The following is an 18330-nucleotide window of genomic DNA, read 5'->3' as shown; positions in this document are numbered from 1 at the left end:
CACTGTTGTTCAAATCTTCTATTTCCTTGGTGATCTTCTAATTGTTCTATGCATTATTGAAAGTTGGGTATTACTGTTGAATCATATATTTCTCCCTTCAGTTTGGAAAGTTTTGCTTCATGTATTTTGGGACTCTATTGTTAGGTGCATAACTTATAACTGTTATATCCTCTCGATGGACTGACCCTTTTATTATTATAAAATGTCCATCTTTGTCTCAGTAACAATTATTATTCTTAAAGACTACTTTTTCTGATATTGGTTTTATTACCTACAGATCTCTTTTGGTTATTATTTGCATGGTATATCTTTTTCCATTCTTTTACTTTTATCCTATTTATGTCTTTAAATCTAAAGTGTGTCTCTTATAGAGAGCATACAGTTAGATCTAATTTTTTTAATCAAGTCTGACAGTCTCTGCTTTTGATTGGATTATTGAGTCCATTTCCATTTAATTTAATTAATGTGACAAAAATTGTGATTTGGTACAATTTATATGTCATTTTTCTATCTGTTTTCTACATATCTTGTCTTTTTTGTGCCTCTATTCCTCCATTACTGCTTTCTTTTGTATTAAATATATTTTTGTAATGTGTCATCATAATTCCCTTGTCATTTCTTTTATTATACATTTTGTCACATATTTTCTTAATGGTTTCCCTAAGGATTACAATTAACACCTTACTTTAGAACAATCTAATTTGGATTAATACCTATTAAATTACAGTAGTATATTAGCCTACTTGGGCTGCTATAACAAAATACCTGAGAATTGGTGGCTTAAACAACAGAAATTTATTTCCCACAGTTCTAAAGGCTGTGAAGTCCAAGATCAAGGTGATTGCTGGTGAAGGATCTCATTCTGTCTTGCATATGGCCATCTTCTCACTGTGTCTTCACATGGTGGAGAGAGAGAGCACTGAAAAAAACTTTGCTCCTCTATAGCTCCATTCCTTTCTATTTGATTCTTTTTAAATAATTTCTATCTCTTTATTACTATGCTCCTTCGCACCATTATTGTCATACAAATTACCTCTTTATTCATTATATGTCAATCAACACATATTTATAATTATTGCTTCATGCAGTTATCTTTAAATCAGATAGGAGAAAAAATACATTTATATTGTCTTGTATATTTACCTATGCAGTTACCATTACTGGTACTTTTTATTTCTTTGTACAGATTTGGCTTACCACCTAGCACCCTTTCATTTCAGCCTGAAGGACTCCCTTTAGTATTTCTTGTAGACCAGTTCTGCTACTGGATAAGTCTCTCAGACTTTGTTTATCTGGGAATGTCTTAATTTCTCTTCATTTTTGAATGATAGTTGTACTGAATATAGAACTCCTGACAAAAGTTGACAATCTTTTTCTTTCAGACCTTTGAAACTGTCATCCCACTGCCATCTGTACCCATGGTTTCTAATGAGAATGCAGCTGTTAATCTTACCAACAAACTCTTATACATGAGTCACTTCTCTCTTGCTGCTTTCAAGATTCTGTCTTTGTCTTTGTCTTCTGACAGTTTGAGTATGATGTGTCTAATCATGGATCCCACTGAGTTTCTTACTTGGAATTCATTAAGATTCTTAGATCTGTAGATTTGTGGTTTTCATCATATTTGAAAGTTTTCCGCCATTATTTCTTCAAATATTCTTTCTGCCTCTTTCTGTTTCCTTTGGGGACTCCTATTATACATACATTGGTGCATTTGATGGTTTCCCACAGGTCTCTGAGGCTCTGTTTCTATTTCTTCTTCTGTTCCTCAGACTGTATAATCTCAAACTCCCTGATTTTTCTTAAAGTTCCCTGATTCTTTCTTCTGCCTGCTCAAATTTGCTATTCGTCCCCTCTAGTGAAATTTTATTATAGTTATTTTACTTTTTGACTTCAGAATTTCTATTTGATTCTTTTTAAATAATTTCTATCTTTTTATTACTATGCTCTATTTGTTCAAACATTATTGTCATATTCTTCTTTAGTTATTTGTACATGATTTCTCTTAGTTCCTTGAACATATTCAAAATAACTAATTTAAAGTCTTTGTCTATTAAATCCAACATCTAGGCTTCCTCAGGGGCAGCTTCTTTTGACTGCTTTTTTCCTAGGTACGGGCCATACTATCCCATTTCTTTGCACATCTTATAATTTTTTGTTGAAAATTGGACACTTTGCATAATATAATGTGGCAACATGGCAACACTGGACATCAGATTCTCCCCCTCCTCAGGATTTGTCATTGTTGTTGTTAGATTGTTCAGTAACTTTTCTGAACTAATTCATTAAAGTCTGTATTCTTCGTTGTGTGGTATCACTGAAGTCTCTGCTCAGTTAGCTTGGTGATCAGCTAAAAATTAAACAAAAATTTTCTTAAATGCCTGGAATCTACACATCTCCCAGCCTTTGCCAAGAGGCTGCGTGTGTGTGTGTAAGGACACATCTTTAACACTCAGCCAGGAAGTTTGCATCTTCACCTTAGCCTTCACTATCTGCTTGCTCAGAGCACCAAGGTTAGCCAAAGGCAAGAGTTTAGGGCCTTCTCAGGTCTTCCTGGGCATGCACACAGCCCTAAGCACGCACACAGATTCCCAAGAATATATCAGAGCTTTCCAAAGCCCCCTGTGGGCTTCTCATCACCCAGCTTTGTCTTTTAAGCTTTTTGGTTAACCTGCTATACCCCAACTGCTTCAGGCACAGTTGCCACTGATTGTTTTCAACAAATGCCCACAGAGAAAAGGCTGTTCATACTGGGTCAGCTCCAAATCAGGTCAAATAAAGACAACCTTGTGAGTGGGGTCTTTGCGTGAACCTCAGGAGAGGGCAAATGATGACAATTCTCTGGGAATGGGGCTTTGAAGAAGTTCCAACTCTGTTCTACCCCATCCAGTGGCTGCCAGACAGCTTTCACTGTGTTTGCAGAATGTTGATATTCAAGTCTGGACTGGATATTCAGTGGAGCTGGAAGGTTGGGATAGGAATAGGGCAAGTTGAAATACAACAAAGGGAAATAAAACATAAGTCCTCACAGAAACTTGTACACAGATATTCACAGCAGCATTATTCATAGTAGCCAAAAGGTAGAAATAACTTAAATGTCCATCAACTGATGAGTTGATAAACAAAATGTCATATATCCGTACAATGAAAATTATTCGGCCACAAAAAAGAATGGAATACTGATACATGCTACAATCTGGATGAACCTTGAAAACATGATGCTAAGTGAGAAAAACCAGATACAAAAGCTGCATATTGTAGAATTCCATTCATGTGAAATGTCCAGAAGGGGAAATCTATAGAAACATAAAGCTCTTAAAATGGTGACTTAGGGCTGGGGAAGTAGGGAAGTGATAGCTAAAAGGTACCAGATTTCTTTTTGAGGTAGTGAAAAGGTTCTAAAATTGACTGTGATGATGGTTGCACATATCTGGGAATATTTTAAAAACCATTGAATTATACATTTTAAATGTGTGAGTTTTACAGTATGTGACATATCTCAATAAAAATGTTTTAAATCAAGTTTAATGTTTAATGTTCTAATTGTTTACTGTTTATCATTCTAATTGAGATTAAGCTGCTTTTCTTGAATAAATGTTCACAGGACTGCTGTAAGCCTTTGGTAATTAGCAGAGTTCTGAAAAAGTTCACTCTGACCATTTTGCCAGTGTTCTCATTGATTTTACGGAGGAGAGAATTTTTGGAGGTCCTTACACTGTCATTTTCACTGAACGTCCTCCTTTCACCTTGAATACTCAGTACAACATTTTGTTACTATCACTCCTAAAGTAAAGAGAGCATCGTGTTCCACTAAATGATAACGTATATATACATTCTCCTCTCTTTAGTACTCTTCTAGGTACCATATTCTATCCTCCGCAATATTCTGTTCAGTCTGTTTGATAAATTTCTCTTCTGTTTTCCTCTGTACCCTCCACCCTAATATCCCAGCTGAGAAGCAGACAGTAGAGGTGATGGGGGCAGTTACTAAAGAGCAAAAAACATTCCACCATGCTTAATATTTCACTGTCCTGTGCTTTTACCTCCCTGTGTCCCTCTCCCTACTCTAGGTGTCCTATGTGAAAGCCATTGACATTTGGATGGCAGTTTGCCTGCTCTTCGTGTTCTCAGCCCTGCTGGAATACGCTGCTGTTAACTTTGTGTCTCGGCAACACAAAGAGCTGCTCCGATTCAGGAGGAAGAGGAGACATCACAAGGTAGGCCTTTGGGTCATTGCCTAAGAAAGGACAGCTGGTGGTAAATGGATGATTTCTAAGCAGTCCTGTTTTGTGATACTTGTTTTCCTGGACCATCCTTCTCAGCAAGTAAGGCATGGGAGAACTAAGAATTAAAGTCCTAGAAGTCTTAGCTTCCCCTCACATTAAATAATGCCCTAGTTGGGTCTATAGGCAGTCGTTCTTCCAACCACAACAGTAATACTACAGAAATTTTCATATTACACCTAAAGGCAGAACTAATAGGGCAAATGCTGATGAGGTCAAGATAATAACTAGCTATAAACCCAAAAGATGGCAGGCTGGGAAATGTCTAGTAGTTTTTTCTACAAGTCTGCATTATTTCAATGGGCTTGGTTCCAGAAAGGAATTGCACCATAAAAGGTGGGATCTTAAAGTAGAATGTCCATGTTTCAGACCTTGCTTCCTACCTCCAGGAAGGAGACAACAAGCAAAATCCTCCCCCAGAATGGGTTTTCTCACCTTATGGGGGATTGAATAAAGCAGTATTTGGCAGGCCATCTCTGAAAAGTCACCACCCTCTGTTCACTCAGAGGTTGTGTTCCAACCAAAAAATGTCATTGGGGAGTGTTCAGCCTGTTGGAGCAAACTGTTCCAAACCCTGGTTCGTAACTACTTCCACAGAAGACCTTTCTCCTAGGGACCAGAGAACCTGCTTTCCTCCCTAGCTTCAACTTCACCTCACTTTCCACTGTGCTCTCTGAGCATCAACCACACTAGCTTTTTTCTTAGTTCCTCACAGGACTTCAGATACCTTGTTCATTTTTCCTGGATTGCTCTTCCAGTGCACTTTGCTTAGTAATTAACCTACTCATTTTCTAGTTCTCAGCTGAAGCATCTTTCTCTGATACTCTAGTGAAGGTCTAAGTACTTTATTAAGGTTCTTCATTTAAGTGTGGTTGTGCAGGTTGTATCTTTCAAAGGCCCCAGCCAAGGAGGCACTCTTCCCTAAGTCATGTTCTACCTTGGGACTGTATCAGTTCAGAGGAAGGGATTCCAATTCATATGCCCAGATGCCTTCTTTAGAATTTGGACAAAGGTGCTCTGTGTGCCAGCAAAGGCTATGTACTAATTGAACTCAATTTCTACTTTTTTAAAAAAATTTTATTTTGTGGATATACATTGTGGCTGATTATTGCTCCCCATCACCAAAATCTCCCTCCCTTCTCCCTCCCCCCTCCTCCCCAACAACGTCCTTTCTGTTTGCATGTCGTATCAACTTCAAGGAATTGTAGTTGTTATGTCTTCTTCCCCCCCCCCCGGTTTGTGTGTGTGTGTGTGTGTGTGTATGTGTGTGTGTGTGTGTGTGTGTGTGTGTGTGTGTGTGTGTGAATTTATTTATTTATTTTTAGCTCCCACCAATAAGTGAGAACATGTGGTATTTCTCTTTCTCTGCCTGACTTGTTTCACTTAATATAATTCTCTCAAGGTCCATCCATGTTGTTGCAAATGGCAGTATTTCAATCCTTTTTATAGCTGAGTAGTATTCCATTGTGTAGATGTACCACATTTTCCGTATCCACTCATCTGATGATGGACATTTGGGCTGGTTCCAACTCTTGGCTATTGTAAAGAGTGCTGCGATGAACATTGGGGAACAAGTATACCTTCGACTTGATGATTTCCATTCCTCTGGCTATATTCCCAACAGTGGGATAGATGGGTCGTATGGTAGATCTATCTGCAATTGTTTGAGGAACCTCCATACCATTTTCCATAGAGGCTGCACCATTTTGCATTCCCACCAACAATGTATGAGAGTTCCTTTTTCTCCGCAACCTTGCCAGCATTTATTGTTCAGAGTCTTTTGGATTTTAGCCATCCTAACTGGGGTTAGATGGTATCTCAATGTGGTTTTGATTTGCATTTCCTGGATGCTGAGTGATGTTGAGCATTTTTTCATGTGTCTGTTGGCCATTTGTATATCTTCCTTAGAGAAATGCCTACTTAGCTCTTTTGCCCATTTTTTAATTGGGTTGCTTGTTTTCTTCTTGTAAAGTTGTTTGAGTTCCTTGTATATTCTGGATATTAATCCTTTGTCAGATGTATATCTTGCAAATATTTTCTCCCACTCTGTTGGTTGTCTTTTAACTCTGTTAATTGTTTCTTTTGCTGTGCAGAAGCTTTTTAGTTTGATATAATCCCATTTGTTTATTTTTCCTTTGGTTGCCCGTGCTTTGGGTGTCGTATTCATGAAGTCTGTGCCCAGTCCTATTTCCTGAAGTGTTTCTCCTATGTTTTCTTTAAGAAGTTTTATTGTTTCAGGGTGTATATTTAAATCCTTAATCCATTTTGAATTGATTTTAGTATACGGTGAGAGGTATGGATCTAGTTTCATTCTCCTGCATATGGATATCCAGTTATCCCAGCACCATTTGCTGAAGAGGCAGTCCCTTCCCCAGTGAATAGGCTTGGTGCCTTTGTCAAAGATCAGATGGAAGTAAGTGTGTGGGTTGATTTCTGGATTCTCTATTCTATTCCATTGGTCAGTGGGTCTGTTTTTATGCCAGTACTATACTGTTTTGGTTATTATAGCTTTGTAGTATAGCTTAAAGTCAGGTAGTGTTATGCCTCCAGCTTTATTTTTTTTGCTCAGCATTGCTTTGGCTATGCGTGGTCTTTTATTGTTCCATATAAATGTCTGGATAGTTTTTTCCATTTCTGAGAAAAATGTCTTTGGAATTTTGACGGGGATTGCATTGAATTTGTATATCACTTTGGGTAGTATGGACATTTTCACTATGTTGATTCTTCCAATCCAAGAGCATGGGATATCTTTCCATCTTCTTGTATCCTCTCTAATTTCTCTCAGCAGTGGTTTGAAGTTCTCATTATAGAGGTTTTTCACCTCCTTGGTTAACTCAACTCCTAAGTATTTTATTTTTTTGGTGGTTATTGTAAATGGGCAGGCTTTCTTGATTTCTCATTCTGCATGTTCACTATTGGAGAAAAGAAATGCTACTGATTTTTGTGTGTTGATTTTGTATCCTGCTACTGTGCTGAAATCATTTATCAATTCCAGCAGTTTTTTTTGTAAAGGTTTTAGGCTGTTCGATATACAGGATCATGTCATCTGCAAACAGGGACAGTTAGACTTCATCTTTTCCAATCTGGATGCCCTTTATTTCCTTCTCTTCTCTGATTGCTCTGGCTAGTACTTCCAACACTATGTTGAACAGGAGTGGTGAGAGTGGGCATCCTTGTCTAGTTCCTGTTCTTAAAGGAAAAGCTTTCAGCTTTTCCCCATTCAGGATGATATTGGCAGTGGGTTTGGCATATATGGCTTTAATTATGTTGAGATCCTTTCCCTCTATACCTAACTTATACAGGGTCTTTGTCATGAATGAGTGCTGAACTTTATCAAATGCTTTTTCAGCATCTATAGAGATGATCATATGGTCCTTGTGTTTGAGTTTATTAATATGGTGTATCACATTTATTGATTTGTGTATGTTGAACCAACCTTGCATCCCTGGGATGAATCCCACTTGGTCGTGATGAATAATTTTTCGTATGTGTTGCTGTATTCTGTTTGCTAGTATTTTAGTGAGGATTTTTGCATCTATATTCATCAAGGATATCGGCCTGTAGTTTTCTTTTTTGGTTATATCTTTACCTGGTTTTGGTATCAGGATGATGTTTGCTTCATAGAATGAGTTTGGGAGATTTGCGTCCGTTTCAATCTTTTGGAATAGGTTGTAAAGAATCGGTGTCAATTCCTCTTTGAATGTTTGGTAAAATTCTGCTGTGAATCCATCTGGTCCTGGGCTTTTCTTTGTTAGGAGCCTTCTGATAACAGCTTCAATCTCCTTTATTGTTATTGGTCTGTACAAATTTTCTACGTCTTGATGGTTCAGTTTTGGGAGCTTGTGTGTGTCCAGAAATTTATCCATTTCCTCCAGATTTTCAAATTTGTTGGCGTATAGTTGTTTATAGTAGTCTCGAATGATTCCTTGTATTTCAGATGAATCAGTTGTAATGTCACCTTTTTCATTTCTAATTTTTGTTATTTGAGTCTTCTCTCTTCTTTTTTTTGTTAGCCATGCTAATGGTTTGTCAATTTTATTTATCTTTTCAAAAAGCCAACTTTTTGATTCGTTGATCTTTTGAATTGTTTTTTGGTTTTCAGTTTCATTCAGTTCTGCTCTGATCTTAATCATTTCTTTCCGTCCGCTAACTTTAGGTTTGGATTGTTCTTGTTTTTCTAGTTCTTTAAGGTGAAGTGTTAGGTTGTTCACTTGCCATCTTTCCATTCTTCTGAAGTGATCGTTTAATGCGATAAATTTCCCCCTCAATACTGCTTTTGCAGTATCCCACAGGTTTTGGTATGATGTATCATTGTTTTCATTAGTTTCAAGAAATTTTTTGATTTCCTGCTTGATTTCTTCTTGGACCCATATGTCATTAAGTAGAATGCTGTTTAATTTCCATGTGTTTGCATAGTTTCCAGAGTTTCATTTGTTATTAATTTCTAGTTTTAACCCATTGTGGTCTGAGAAGACACATGGGATAATTCCAATTTTTTGAATTTATTGAGACTTGATTTGTGACCTAATATGTGATCTATCCTGGAGAATGATCCATGTGCTCATGAGAAGAATGAATATTCTGAGGTTGTTGGGTGGAATGTTCTGTAGATATCTGCCAATTCCAATTGGTCTAGAGTCTTGTTTAGATCTTGTGTTTCTCTACTGATTCTTTGCCTAGATGATCTGTCTAATATTGACAGTGGGGTGTTCAGGTCCCCTGCTATTATGGTATTAGTGTCTATTTCCTTCTTTAGGTCTAATAGAGTTTGTTTTATAAATCTGGCTGCTCCAACATTGGGTGCGTACATATTTATGATTGTTATGTCTTCTTGATGGATCAGTCCTTTTATCATTAAGTAGTGTCCCTGTCTCTTTTTATGGTTTTTAGTTTAAAGTCTATTTTGTCAGATATAAGAATAGCTACTCCAGCTCATTTTTCTTTTCTGTTTGCATGGTAAATCTTTTTCCATCCTTTCACTCTTAGTCTGTGTGAATCTTTATGGGTGAGGTGGGTCTCTTGTAGGCAGCATATAGTTGGGTCCTCCTTTTGGATCCAGTCAGCCAGTCTGTGTCTTTTGATTGGGGAATTTAAGCCTTTTACATTAAGAGTTGTTATTGAAAGGTGTTGATTTATTCCTAGCATTTTATTGGTTGTTTGGTTGTCTTAGGTGTCTTTTGTTCCTTGCTTTCTGATTTACTGTTTGGTTTCTGTGTTTGTTGGATCCTTAGGTTGTAGATAGCGTTTTTGTTTGCTTGTTTTCTCTTCATGAATGCCATTTTTATTATACTAGTGGGTTTTGATTTTTCTTGGGTTTTTATGGCAGTGGTAGATATTTTTCAGGAACCAAACCCAGTACTCCCTTGAGGATTTCTTGTAAGGGTGGTCGTGTGGTAGTGAACTCCTGCAGTTTTTGTTTGTCTGAGAAATATACTATTTGCCCTTCATTTCGGAAGGATAGCCTTGCAAGGTAGAGTATTCTTGGCTGGCAATCTTTGTCTTTTAGTATTTTGAAAATATCATCCCATTCCTTTCTAGCTTTTAGGGTTTGTGATGAAAAGTCTGATGTTAACCTGATTGGGGCTCCCTTATAGGTGATTTGATGCTTCTCTCTTGCAGCTTTTAAGATTCTCTCTTTGTCTCCGAGTTTTGCCAATTTGACTATGACATGTCTTGGAGAAGGCCTTTTTGGGTTGAATACGTTTGGAGATTGTTGAGCTTCCTGGATCTGAAGATCTGTGATTTTTCCTATACCTGGGAAGTTTTCTGCCGCTATTTTGTTGAATATGTTTTCAATGGAATCTCCATTTTCCTCCCCTTCTGGAATACCCATGACTCGGATATTTCAGCGCTTAAGGTTGTCTGATATCTCTCTCAGATTTTCTTCCATGTCCTTGATTCTTTTTTCTTTCTTTTTGTCTGCTTCTGTGATTTCAAACAGCCCATCTTCAAGTTCAGAGGTTCTCTCTTCAACTTCGACAAGCCTCTCTCCGTTGTGTTTTTTATTTCGCTGAATAACTTCTTCAGTTCAGCAAGTTCTGCTACACTTTTTTTTTCAGGACATTGATTTCCTTGTACATTTCCTCTTTCCAGTCCTGTATACTTTTCCTCATTTCATCATGATGTCTAGCTGAGTTTTCTTGTATCTCATTCAGTTTCCTTAGAATTATCAGTCGAAATTCCTTGTCAGTCATTTCAAGGGCTTCTTGTTCTATAGGATCTAGAGTTTGAGATTTATTATCTTTTGGTGGTGTACTTTCTTGATTTTTTGTATTTCTGGTATCATTTTTTGATGTTTAGTCATTGTGGCAGGGGGTTTCACAGTCCACCGGTTTGAGACTAATGACTAACTGGGATGTTGCTGTGGTTGCCAATTTCATATGGCTCCCTCTGTGACTGCTCAGTTGGCCTCTAGTGCCTTGTGTGTGTGGTTGCCTCGGGTCTTGGGCTTTCCCGGGGAGCCACCCTTCTGGTCAGCTTGGACTCTGCTGGGCTGGTGGATCACGTACCAGAGGGTGTGTGAGCTCTGTTGAGCTTTCACTTCCTGTGCAGGACTTCTCCCTGTTCCATGTGCTCTGGCCCAGGCTGTTGGATCATGCAGTGGCGACCCCACAGGGTGTGTGGTTTCTGTCGAGTCTCCGCCTCCCTGGCCGCACGTGTCCCCACTCTGTGCGCACTGGGCTGGGCTGGGACGTGTCTTCTGCAACCCTCGTCTATCAGCTGGGCCTTCAATACCCTGCTTGGCACCGCCTCGCCCAGGAAGTCTACCAGGTTTCTGGTAGGCACAGATGACCGGTCGCTCTGGGTGCCTTTGTAGCACTGTGTAGATCTTTCTCGGGACTTGTTCACCTTTGTATCCCCCCGGCATAGACCGAATCTAGCGCCCACTTGCAGCCAGCTCTCCGGCAGGTTCAAGCGGACCTGGGAACTCTCCTACCACACTATTCCCAACCAGAAATTGGTTAGGCTTTTTTCCGAACTGGTGGCCGCAGAGATGGTATCTGCCTCCCAGTATCAGGAAGTTTACCGGGGGCCGGAGTCCAGGGTGTGGTGGAGTGACAGTTGGCCCTGCCCGTACTTCCTTGCCCTCCCGACACTGGCCGGGGATGCCCCACGCCACCAGCCCCGCTAGAGAACCACGGAGGGAGTGGGAGGGGAGGCCAGCCCGCAGGCTCCGGAAAGCCCCGCGCCGGGCCAAGCAAGTTGGAAGGCTCAGTGATGGCCGAGCCGGGTGGAGCTGCCAGCACCTGGGAAAATGGAGGCAGCCCCGGGGCAGTGAGTGAACCGGTGATGCAGGCGGGAGCCGGGTGAGCGTCAGCCCCCAAACAGGGCTGGGCCAGGGATCACTCACAGGGCTGTGCCAGGTCGGGTGCTCACTCTCTGCCTCTGGTTTCTCGCCTTCCCCGTTCTCGGCCGCTGCCGCCTCGGGCTGTTCAGTCGCGGCACGGCTCGGGCGCTCCCAGGAATCTTCTTTAATGCCGGCCTGAAACCTCGAATCCTGAATAGGGCAGCTGGCTGCCTTCAGTGTGGCCCTGGCCTCCGGGATCCTGTCTGCATCCACAGCAGCCCTGGCGCCGTGTTCCCTGTTTCGAGACTTGCTTTTGCAGCTAAGAAACAGTTCTTTTCCTGCTCCACACTTCAAAGCTGTTGCCTGTAAATGAGGCAGCCTCTCCTGCCGGGGGCAAAGTGGCGGTCAGCCCCCATGACCGGCCAGCAGCTGCGTTCCTCCCTTAAGAGATGGCAAGAGGTAGGTCCACAAGTTTCTCAGCTGCCTGAGGCCCAGTGGCCACCTTTTCCACCTCAGCTACTCCGCGCCAACCGCCGCAGCCTCCGCCATCTTGAAAAACCTCCCATAATTCCAAGTTCTACTTTTCTAAACATTATCTTGAATAATAATTATACATTTGATGACGTGACTGTTTAACACGCATCTCTTCCATTGAATCATAAGCTCCATATGGGCAGAGACCATTTCTATTTTTGCTCGTGCAGTATCCCTGGTGCCTAACACAATGCCTGACATGCAGTGAACATGCAGTAGGCATTTGTTAAACAAAAGAAACAAGGGATAAACAAACTAACAAATGAAGAGGAAGCCTTCCAGTCAGAGAGCCTGCCCTGAAGTCTTTCTAGTGATAGACTAGGGCAACCAAGGACCCATACACTATGACTTGTTAGGTCACACGACATATCTGCAACATACCAAGGCTCTACAAGCTTTAGATTGACCTATTTAAAAATAACTTTCTACCCAGCTACAGTGTGCTGTGACAAAGGATTCTGCTTCTTTAGCTCTCTTTGGTATGTGACTTCAAGGTACTCTCTTTCTGGGCCCAGTTTCTCCATCTGTAAAATGGGAATAATGGAGGACTGTGGTGAGGATTAAATCAGAGGATGCCAAAGTAGCTTTAAGTTTTGTTTCTGAAACACAAGTGCCAAGGCTTAAAATGATAATATACACAGATTTCTATCAGTGTATTTCTTAAACATCAGCAATCTGATTCATTTAACTTCTGGCAGTTTACGATAAGGAGGAGACAGACATTCCAAGACAGAAGATGTCCATGGATGGAGTTAAGATATCACCATCCTTCTAAATCTGTGTTGAAAAAGGAAACTGTCTAGCGTACAGCAAACAAGACAGGACTTCTTAAAATATCCCTAGTTTTAGTCCTTCCATGCTGTCCATTGAATACTTAGCCTTTGACTCTTCAAAAAAAAAAAAAAATCTAAGCAAAAAACTGACCAAATGCAACTCCCTGGGATTTATTTGTATTTTTCCTTTTTTTCTCCCATAGACTAGCTGCTTTTTGCTCTTCCCTCTGCTAAAGACTTTTGTTGTATACACTTATCTGGGAAGACCATGTCCAAAATATTTGACTAACACCAAGACTTTCAAATGTGTGCTTCACAACTCCAGGAGGTGCTATTTGCACAAACCAAAATGTGAATGGAGCCCCATGCAGATGCATAGTATGGTGGGCCTATAGTACTTCCAAAGGCTGCCTCCACCCTCCCCAAATACCTACCAGTTTTACACACCAGAGGAAAACAAAAGCTTTCTCTCTGGCCAGGTGAAGTGTGAATAAGGCCACTATCCAGATTTGATGAGATTCTCCTGCTCTGTTTCCTACTCAAAGAGATCTCAGAGATCATTCCATCCACTTCTGTCATGCAACTGATGAGGGAGACTGACTACAGTGAGGCTTAGCAAGCCCCAGGATCAAGAGGCACTGATGGCAAACGCAGGGGAGGTGCTCAAGGACCCGAAGTTCTTATCAAAACCATAGTAATATACCATGACTTATCTCTTAATAGTTCTTATCTGTTAATCAATGTTTCTATCTTGAAGCAGATAAAAAATCGTCCTACAATTATTAGATCTCAAATAAGAATTAAGGTAAAAGCTTATGCCAAGGTCAAGAATTCAGATCCCTATACCAGCCAACCACCAAAACAAAACTGAAGCTTATTCCAAAGTGGAGATAAAAAAACTAGTAGCCAGAAAACCAAATTTGGCATGCAAATATCTTTAATTTGGCCAGAAGAGTTTGAAAAATGTAGAACAAGGTGCCAGCATTTTAAAACCACACTTCTGGACTCACTGGGAAAATCATAGCATGTGGCCACTCTGGATGAGCTTTCCCATGTGTACTAGTACCTTGGAATTTCTTTCAGGTAGGGAACGCATTCTGCAGTTTACCACAGTTCCTTCTAACCAGCTCACTTCATCACTCACATTTCTCCTGCCTGTCTCCTTGTGTGTGGTTGAATTAATGTGACTTCATTCATAGGGGCTCTGAACTTGACCCAAATGTCAGAAACCACAAGGATGCAGAATTAAGCTCACCGTAAAGAAGAGCTTCCTCTGGAGTAAGCCACTCTGGATGTGGCTTGTACACTTAGAGGTATACAAGCTTGAACTGCAGAAACCTCACTTTAGCAGGAATTTTGCAGAGGGGATTTTAAGCCCCAGATGGTGATTGGAGAGAAACTAGCTACATACCTGAATTTCTCAGAGCCTGTGATTTTGGCCAGGCTCCCCAGCTCCCACCATCTTCCCATGTTACCTCATTTGTTGGGCAGAAAACATCTGGTCCTCAAATTCTCTGGCCGGCCTCATTAGGTAGATTATTAGGAAATCTCTGTGAGACCCAGACTCAGCAGGCACACTAGCAACCTCCCTGGGTTCCAAAGCACACCAGCAGATTTCCCCTGCTCCATTCCCAAGCAGCTCCAGATGTTGGGTGTGCGTTTCCTGCCACCTGCTGGTTGCAACAGGAATAGCAAGCTTTTTTTTTTCAGTCATTCCTAGGGCATTTTCTTTCTCCCAGATACAATGTGAAATTGATCATCTTCTAGCTAGATGGAGTCTTCAGTCCACAGCTTCACTCCTTCCACTCCTGTGTTTAACAGATAAGGAAGACAGAGAATAATTCACCCAAAAACTGCATAGAAAGGTAACTTGGTGCTTCCCCCTGCATAACAAGGGTCCCATAAAAAGCACTTTCAAGCAGTACAACCCACAACAAAGGCAGGTTTATTACTAAAATGCAATAGAGTCAAACCTAAACCCCCTTCCAGGTACTGGGTCCATTAATTTGGCCGGCTTCCCCCACTCCTCTCTTTGGCTCTGGCATTAACCTACTGTTGCCCTACTCATAGACAATAGTTATTGAGTACCTATTTGCCAGGCACTGAATGTAGCTCATTCTCTTTCCCCCAGCTTCTGCAGTGAGGGTGTTGTACCAGATTAAATCATTTGCCAAAGATTTCTTGAGCATTTATCATATGTCTCAAATCCTCCTGGTGCTATGAATACAAACCCATTTAAACAAAGCAAAAAAAAATTAAAATAAGGAGGATGAGACTGGTGAAGATATATAAGTAAAACTTTACTTATTCAACAAATACTTAATGAGTTTTGCACTTATGTGCCAGGAGCTATGTTCATATGTTCAGTTTTCAGTGTGCAGTGAACATGACAGACTTTGCCTCTATTTTCATGGAGCTTACAGTCTAATGGAAGAGACAGACATTAATCAAGAAATCACAGTACAATGAAATAAGAGCTTAAAAAAAAGAGGGAGATAAGTTCAGGGATCTTATGGAGCATACAGAAGGGAAGCTCAGGGAAGGCTTCTGAGTAAGGATTAGTTAAATGGGAGCTCAGGGAAGTCTTCTGAGTAAGAATTAGTTAGGTGAAAGAAAAGGAGTTGGAGGTGGGAATTGGAGGTGGGAGCTGGGGTTGGGGGTGTGTTCCTGGTACACAGAACAACTTGAACAGAGGTCCAGAGTTAAAGAGAAGGAACATGACTCTTTCAAATATGTGGAAATATTTCAGGGTGACTGGAGCATAGAATGCCAGACAAAGAATGGTATAAGAAGGGGCTGGAGAGGTAGACAAGGCCCAGGTCATCTAAGGCCTTTTTTTTTTTTTTTTTTTTACCATGTTAAGGATTTTAATTATTCTGAAGTCAGTGGCAGCCTATTAAAAGGTTCTAAGCAAAAGATGACCAATAAGATCTGGGTTATAACTACCCAGATAGGTCAGGGGTGGGAGACAGACTGGGAGGCAGCTGGAAGACTAGACTGGAGGTCATCACAGCAACTCCAGATACTGGCCCATCCTAGGGTGGGACTAGTGGAGATGGAGAGGCACTGGTGGATCCTATACTGCATTTCTTGTTCTCTGTTGGCCCTGTCCTTCACAGGAACAAGCAGAAAACAGGGTTCCTATCCTAAAAGCTCTCCCTATCTAGGAAAGCAGTGTGAGCTAAGAAAATCTCCCCAAAGCCAAACACAGAATCAATAGCTCAGCTGAGACCAAAACACTGACTCCCAGTGCCACCTCAGAGCTCACTTGGCAAGATAACAAAGCTGGACATGAGAGCAGACAACAGTGTGCCTCCATGATTCAGACCAAGACAAGATCACCATGACCTTGGAGAGGGACAAACTGAAGGCCAAGGCAGCAGGCATTTTGGTAGTGAGCATGAGGCAGGGAGGTGAGAATGCACAAGAGAAAGACTACAACAAAGCTGGCTGCAAAGCATATGATGGGGGCTGGGGAAAGCCTGGAAAGGTAAGTTGGAACCAAATGATAAAGGGTCTTAAATGATGCTTAATAAAAATCTAGAGGTCTGTCCCAACTGCCAGGAATGTAAGAACATGGAGTCAGGAAGAAGCTGTGGCTTCCCTGGCTTGTGAAAGAACAGTGAGGGCCAGAGCTTCTGCTCCCTCCTGGGCCACATACCCTCCCTCCACCCACACATGGGAGCCATCAATTGGGGCAAGGGGTGGGGTAGAGGGCAAGGAGGCAACAGAGGCAAAGCAGGGGATCTCTACAGATTGTCCTATGAATTTCTAACCAAAATCCAGTACAGCATTGAGTATCTACTCAATTATAATCTCCGATGGTCAAAAGAACATTGTGAGGTAGTGGGGTGAATCTTATTCCTCACTTACAGGAAAAAATATTTTTTATTAACCCTGACTCATAGATGGAAGTGACTTGCCTAAGGTCATACATCCAGCAAGTGACAGAGCCAAGAATGGAGCGCAGGTCTCTGTACTCTATAAGTCATCCCTATCCCCTGGTTTGCATCTGTTTCAGCATGCAAGTGGCGCCCCTCTATAAGGCAGAACTCCCCAGCCAGCCAAAAAGCCTTAGAAACCTGGAATGGTGCCATCTGGGAGACAAGGAGAACCAGATGGGCATGGCCTGGCCCCCAAGGGAGTGCCTTGCAGGGTGGGTGCCCAGACCCTGTCTTATTTTAAGTAGAGCCCCATGTTGAATCTATTCCAGGAGGATGAGGCCGGAGAGGGCCGCTTCAACTTCTCTGCCTATGGGATGGGCCCAGCCTGTCTTCAGGCCAAGGATGGCATCTCAGTCAAGGGCGCCAACAACAACACCACCACCAACCCCCCTCCTGCACCATCTAAGTCCCCAGAGGAGATGCGAAAACTCTTCATCCAGAGGGCCAAGAAGATCGACAAAATATCCCGCATTGGCTTCCCCATGGCCTTCCTCATCTTTAACATGTTCTACTGGATCATCTACAAGATTGTCCGTAGAGAGGATGTCCACAACCAGTGAAGGGTCTGGGATGTGGGGGGAGGCTGGGAGAGGGCAGAGTGGAAATAGCACAGGAATCTGAGAGCCTAAGGAAGAGAAGGGGAAGAGAGGGAGAGAGCACACATACACAACTCTCTTTCTCTGCAATAAGTGCAATAGCAAAATGCAGTGATGCATGAACTTTAGAATGTGGCACTATCTATTTAACCTTGGGTGGGCTGGTGGGAGGCGGGATGGGAGGGATTTTTCTAACATAGGAACTGAGAGCTGGGAGGAAGGGGTGGGATAACGGTGAAGTAAAGTTGCGGGGTAGAGAATAACAGCTTTCAAAAATTTGAGTCCATCCATGGGCTGTACAGTTTTCCTATTTGGAAGGAGAGTGCAGTCTGCCCCAAAGCAGAAGGAAAGCAATGTAATATATGATATATATTCATGCTTAATATTAATGCAAAACCACAAAAACAAAAAATTTGTTTCTTAACCTATCAGCCTAGTAACTGCTTAAATTTTTAAATTCACAGAAGTGATGGACAATTTTCCCAGAGTGGAAACAGTCACAAATTAGCTTGCTCTGGTATGTGTCCCACATTACACCCCTCCAAATGCCATACCTATCTTCAAATTGGCCAAAGCCATTCTGCCTCTGCTTCTAGATGGTTATGCGGCTTGGCCATGGGTAATGGAAACGGGGAAAGAGGTGGAGAGAAGAGAAGGGAGTGACTCAAGAGATGGGACATTTCAGAGGCCCAAGGATTGACAGTCAAGGTAACCCCACTTCAATCCTCATGTCTCAAGGATAAGAACCACACTTGCCCCTCTCTGAGCCCTCTTGCTTCTGTGCTTCAACACCTACCCCACTCACCCTCCACCACCACCCAGAAATGGCCACAATGATTTTCTCATTATATTGCCAATATGCAATATTTTTATGGTTTAAAAGAAAAAGTAATAATCTTGAGAAATAATATA

At 41.5% G+C, this 18330-nt stretch overlaps 1 protein-coding gene across 2 annotated transcripts in view; it reads left to right on the top strand.

Annotated features, from left to right (window-relative positions):
* The window catches only part of GLRA1 (glycine receptor alpha 1), a 115266-nt gene extending 97884 nt beyond the window's left edge, over positions 1 to 17382 (top strand). The window contains exons 8-9 of one of the 2 annotated variants that reach the window (XM_063086878.1): positions 4071 to 4217; positions 17092 to 17382. In XM_063086878.1, coding sequence (XP_062942948.1) covers positions 4071 to 4217; positions 17092 to 17382 — 438 coding nt within the window. Of the gene's footprint in view, positions 1 to 4070; positions 4218 to 17067 lie in introns of both variants that reach the window. The other variant, XM_063086877.1, reaches the window with a different exon arrangement.
* Positions 17383 to 18330: the final 948 nt, after the last annotated feature.

The sequence above is a fragment of the Cynocephalus volans genome, chromosome 2 (genome assembly GCF_027409185.1).
Source record: "Cynocephalus volans isolate mCynVol1 chromosome 2, mCynVol1.pri, whole genome shotgun sequence".
In the NCBI taxonomy this organism is placed as follows: domain Eukaryota; kingdom Metazoa; phylum Chordata; class Mammalia; order Dermoptera; family Cynocephalidae; genus Cynocephalus; species Cynocephalus volans.
Note: the sequence above shows the minus strand (reverse complement) of the source record. Positions and strands in the feature narration are given on the sequence as shown.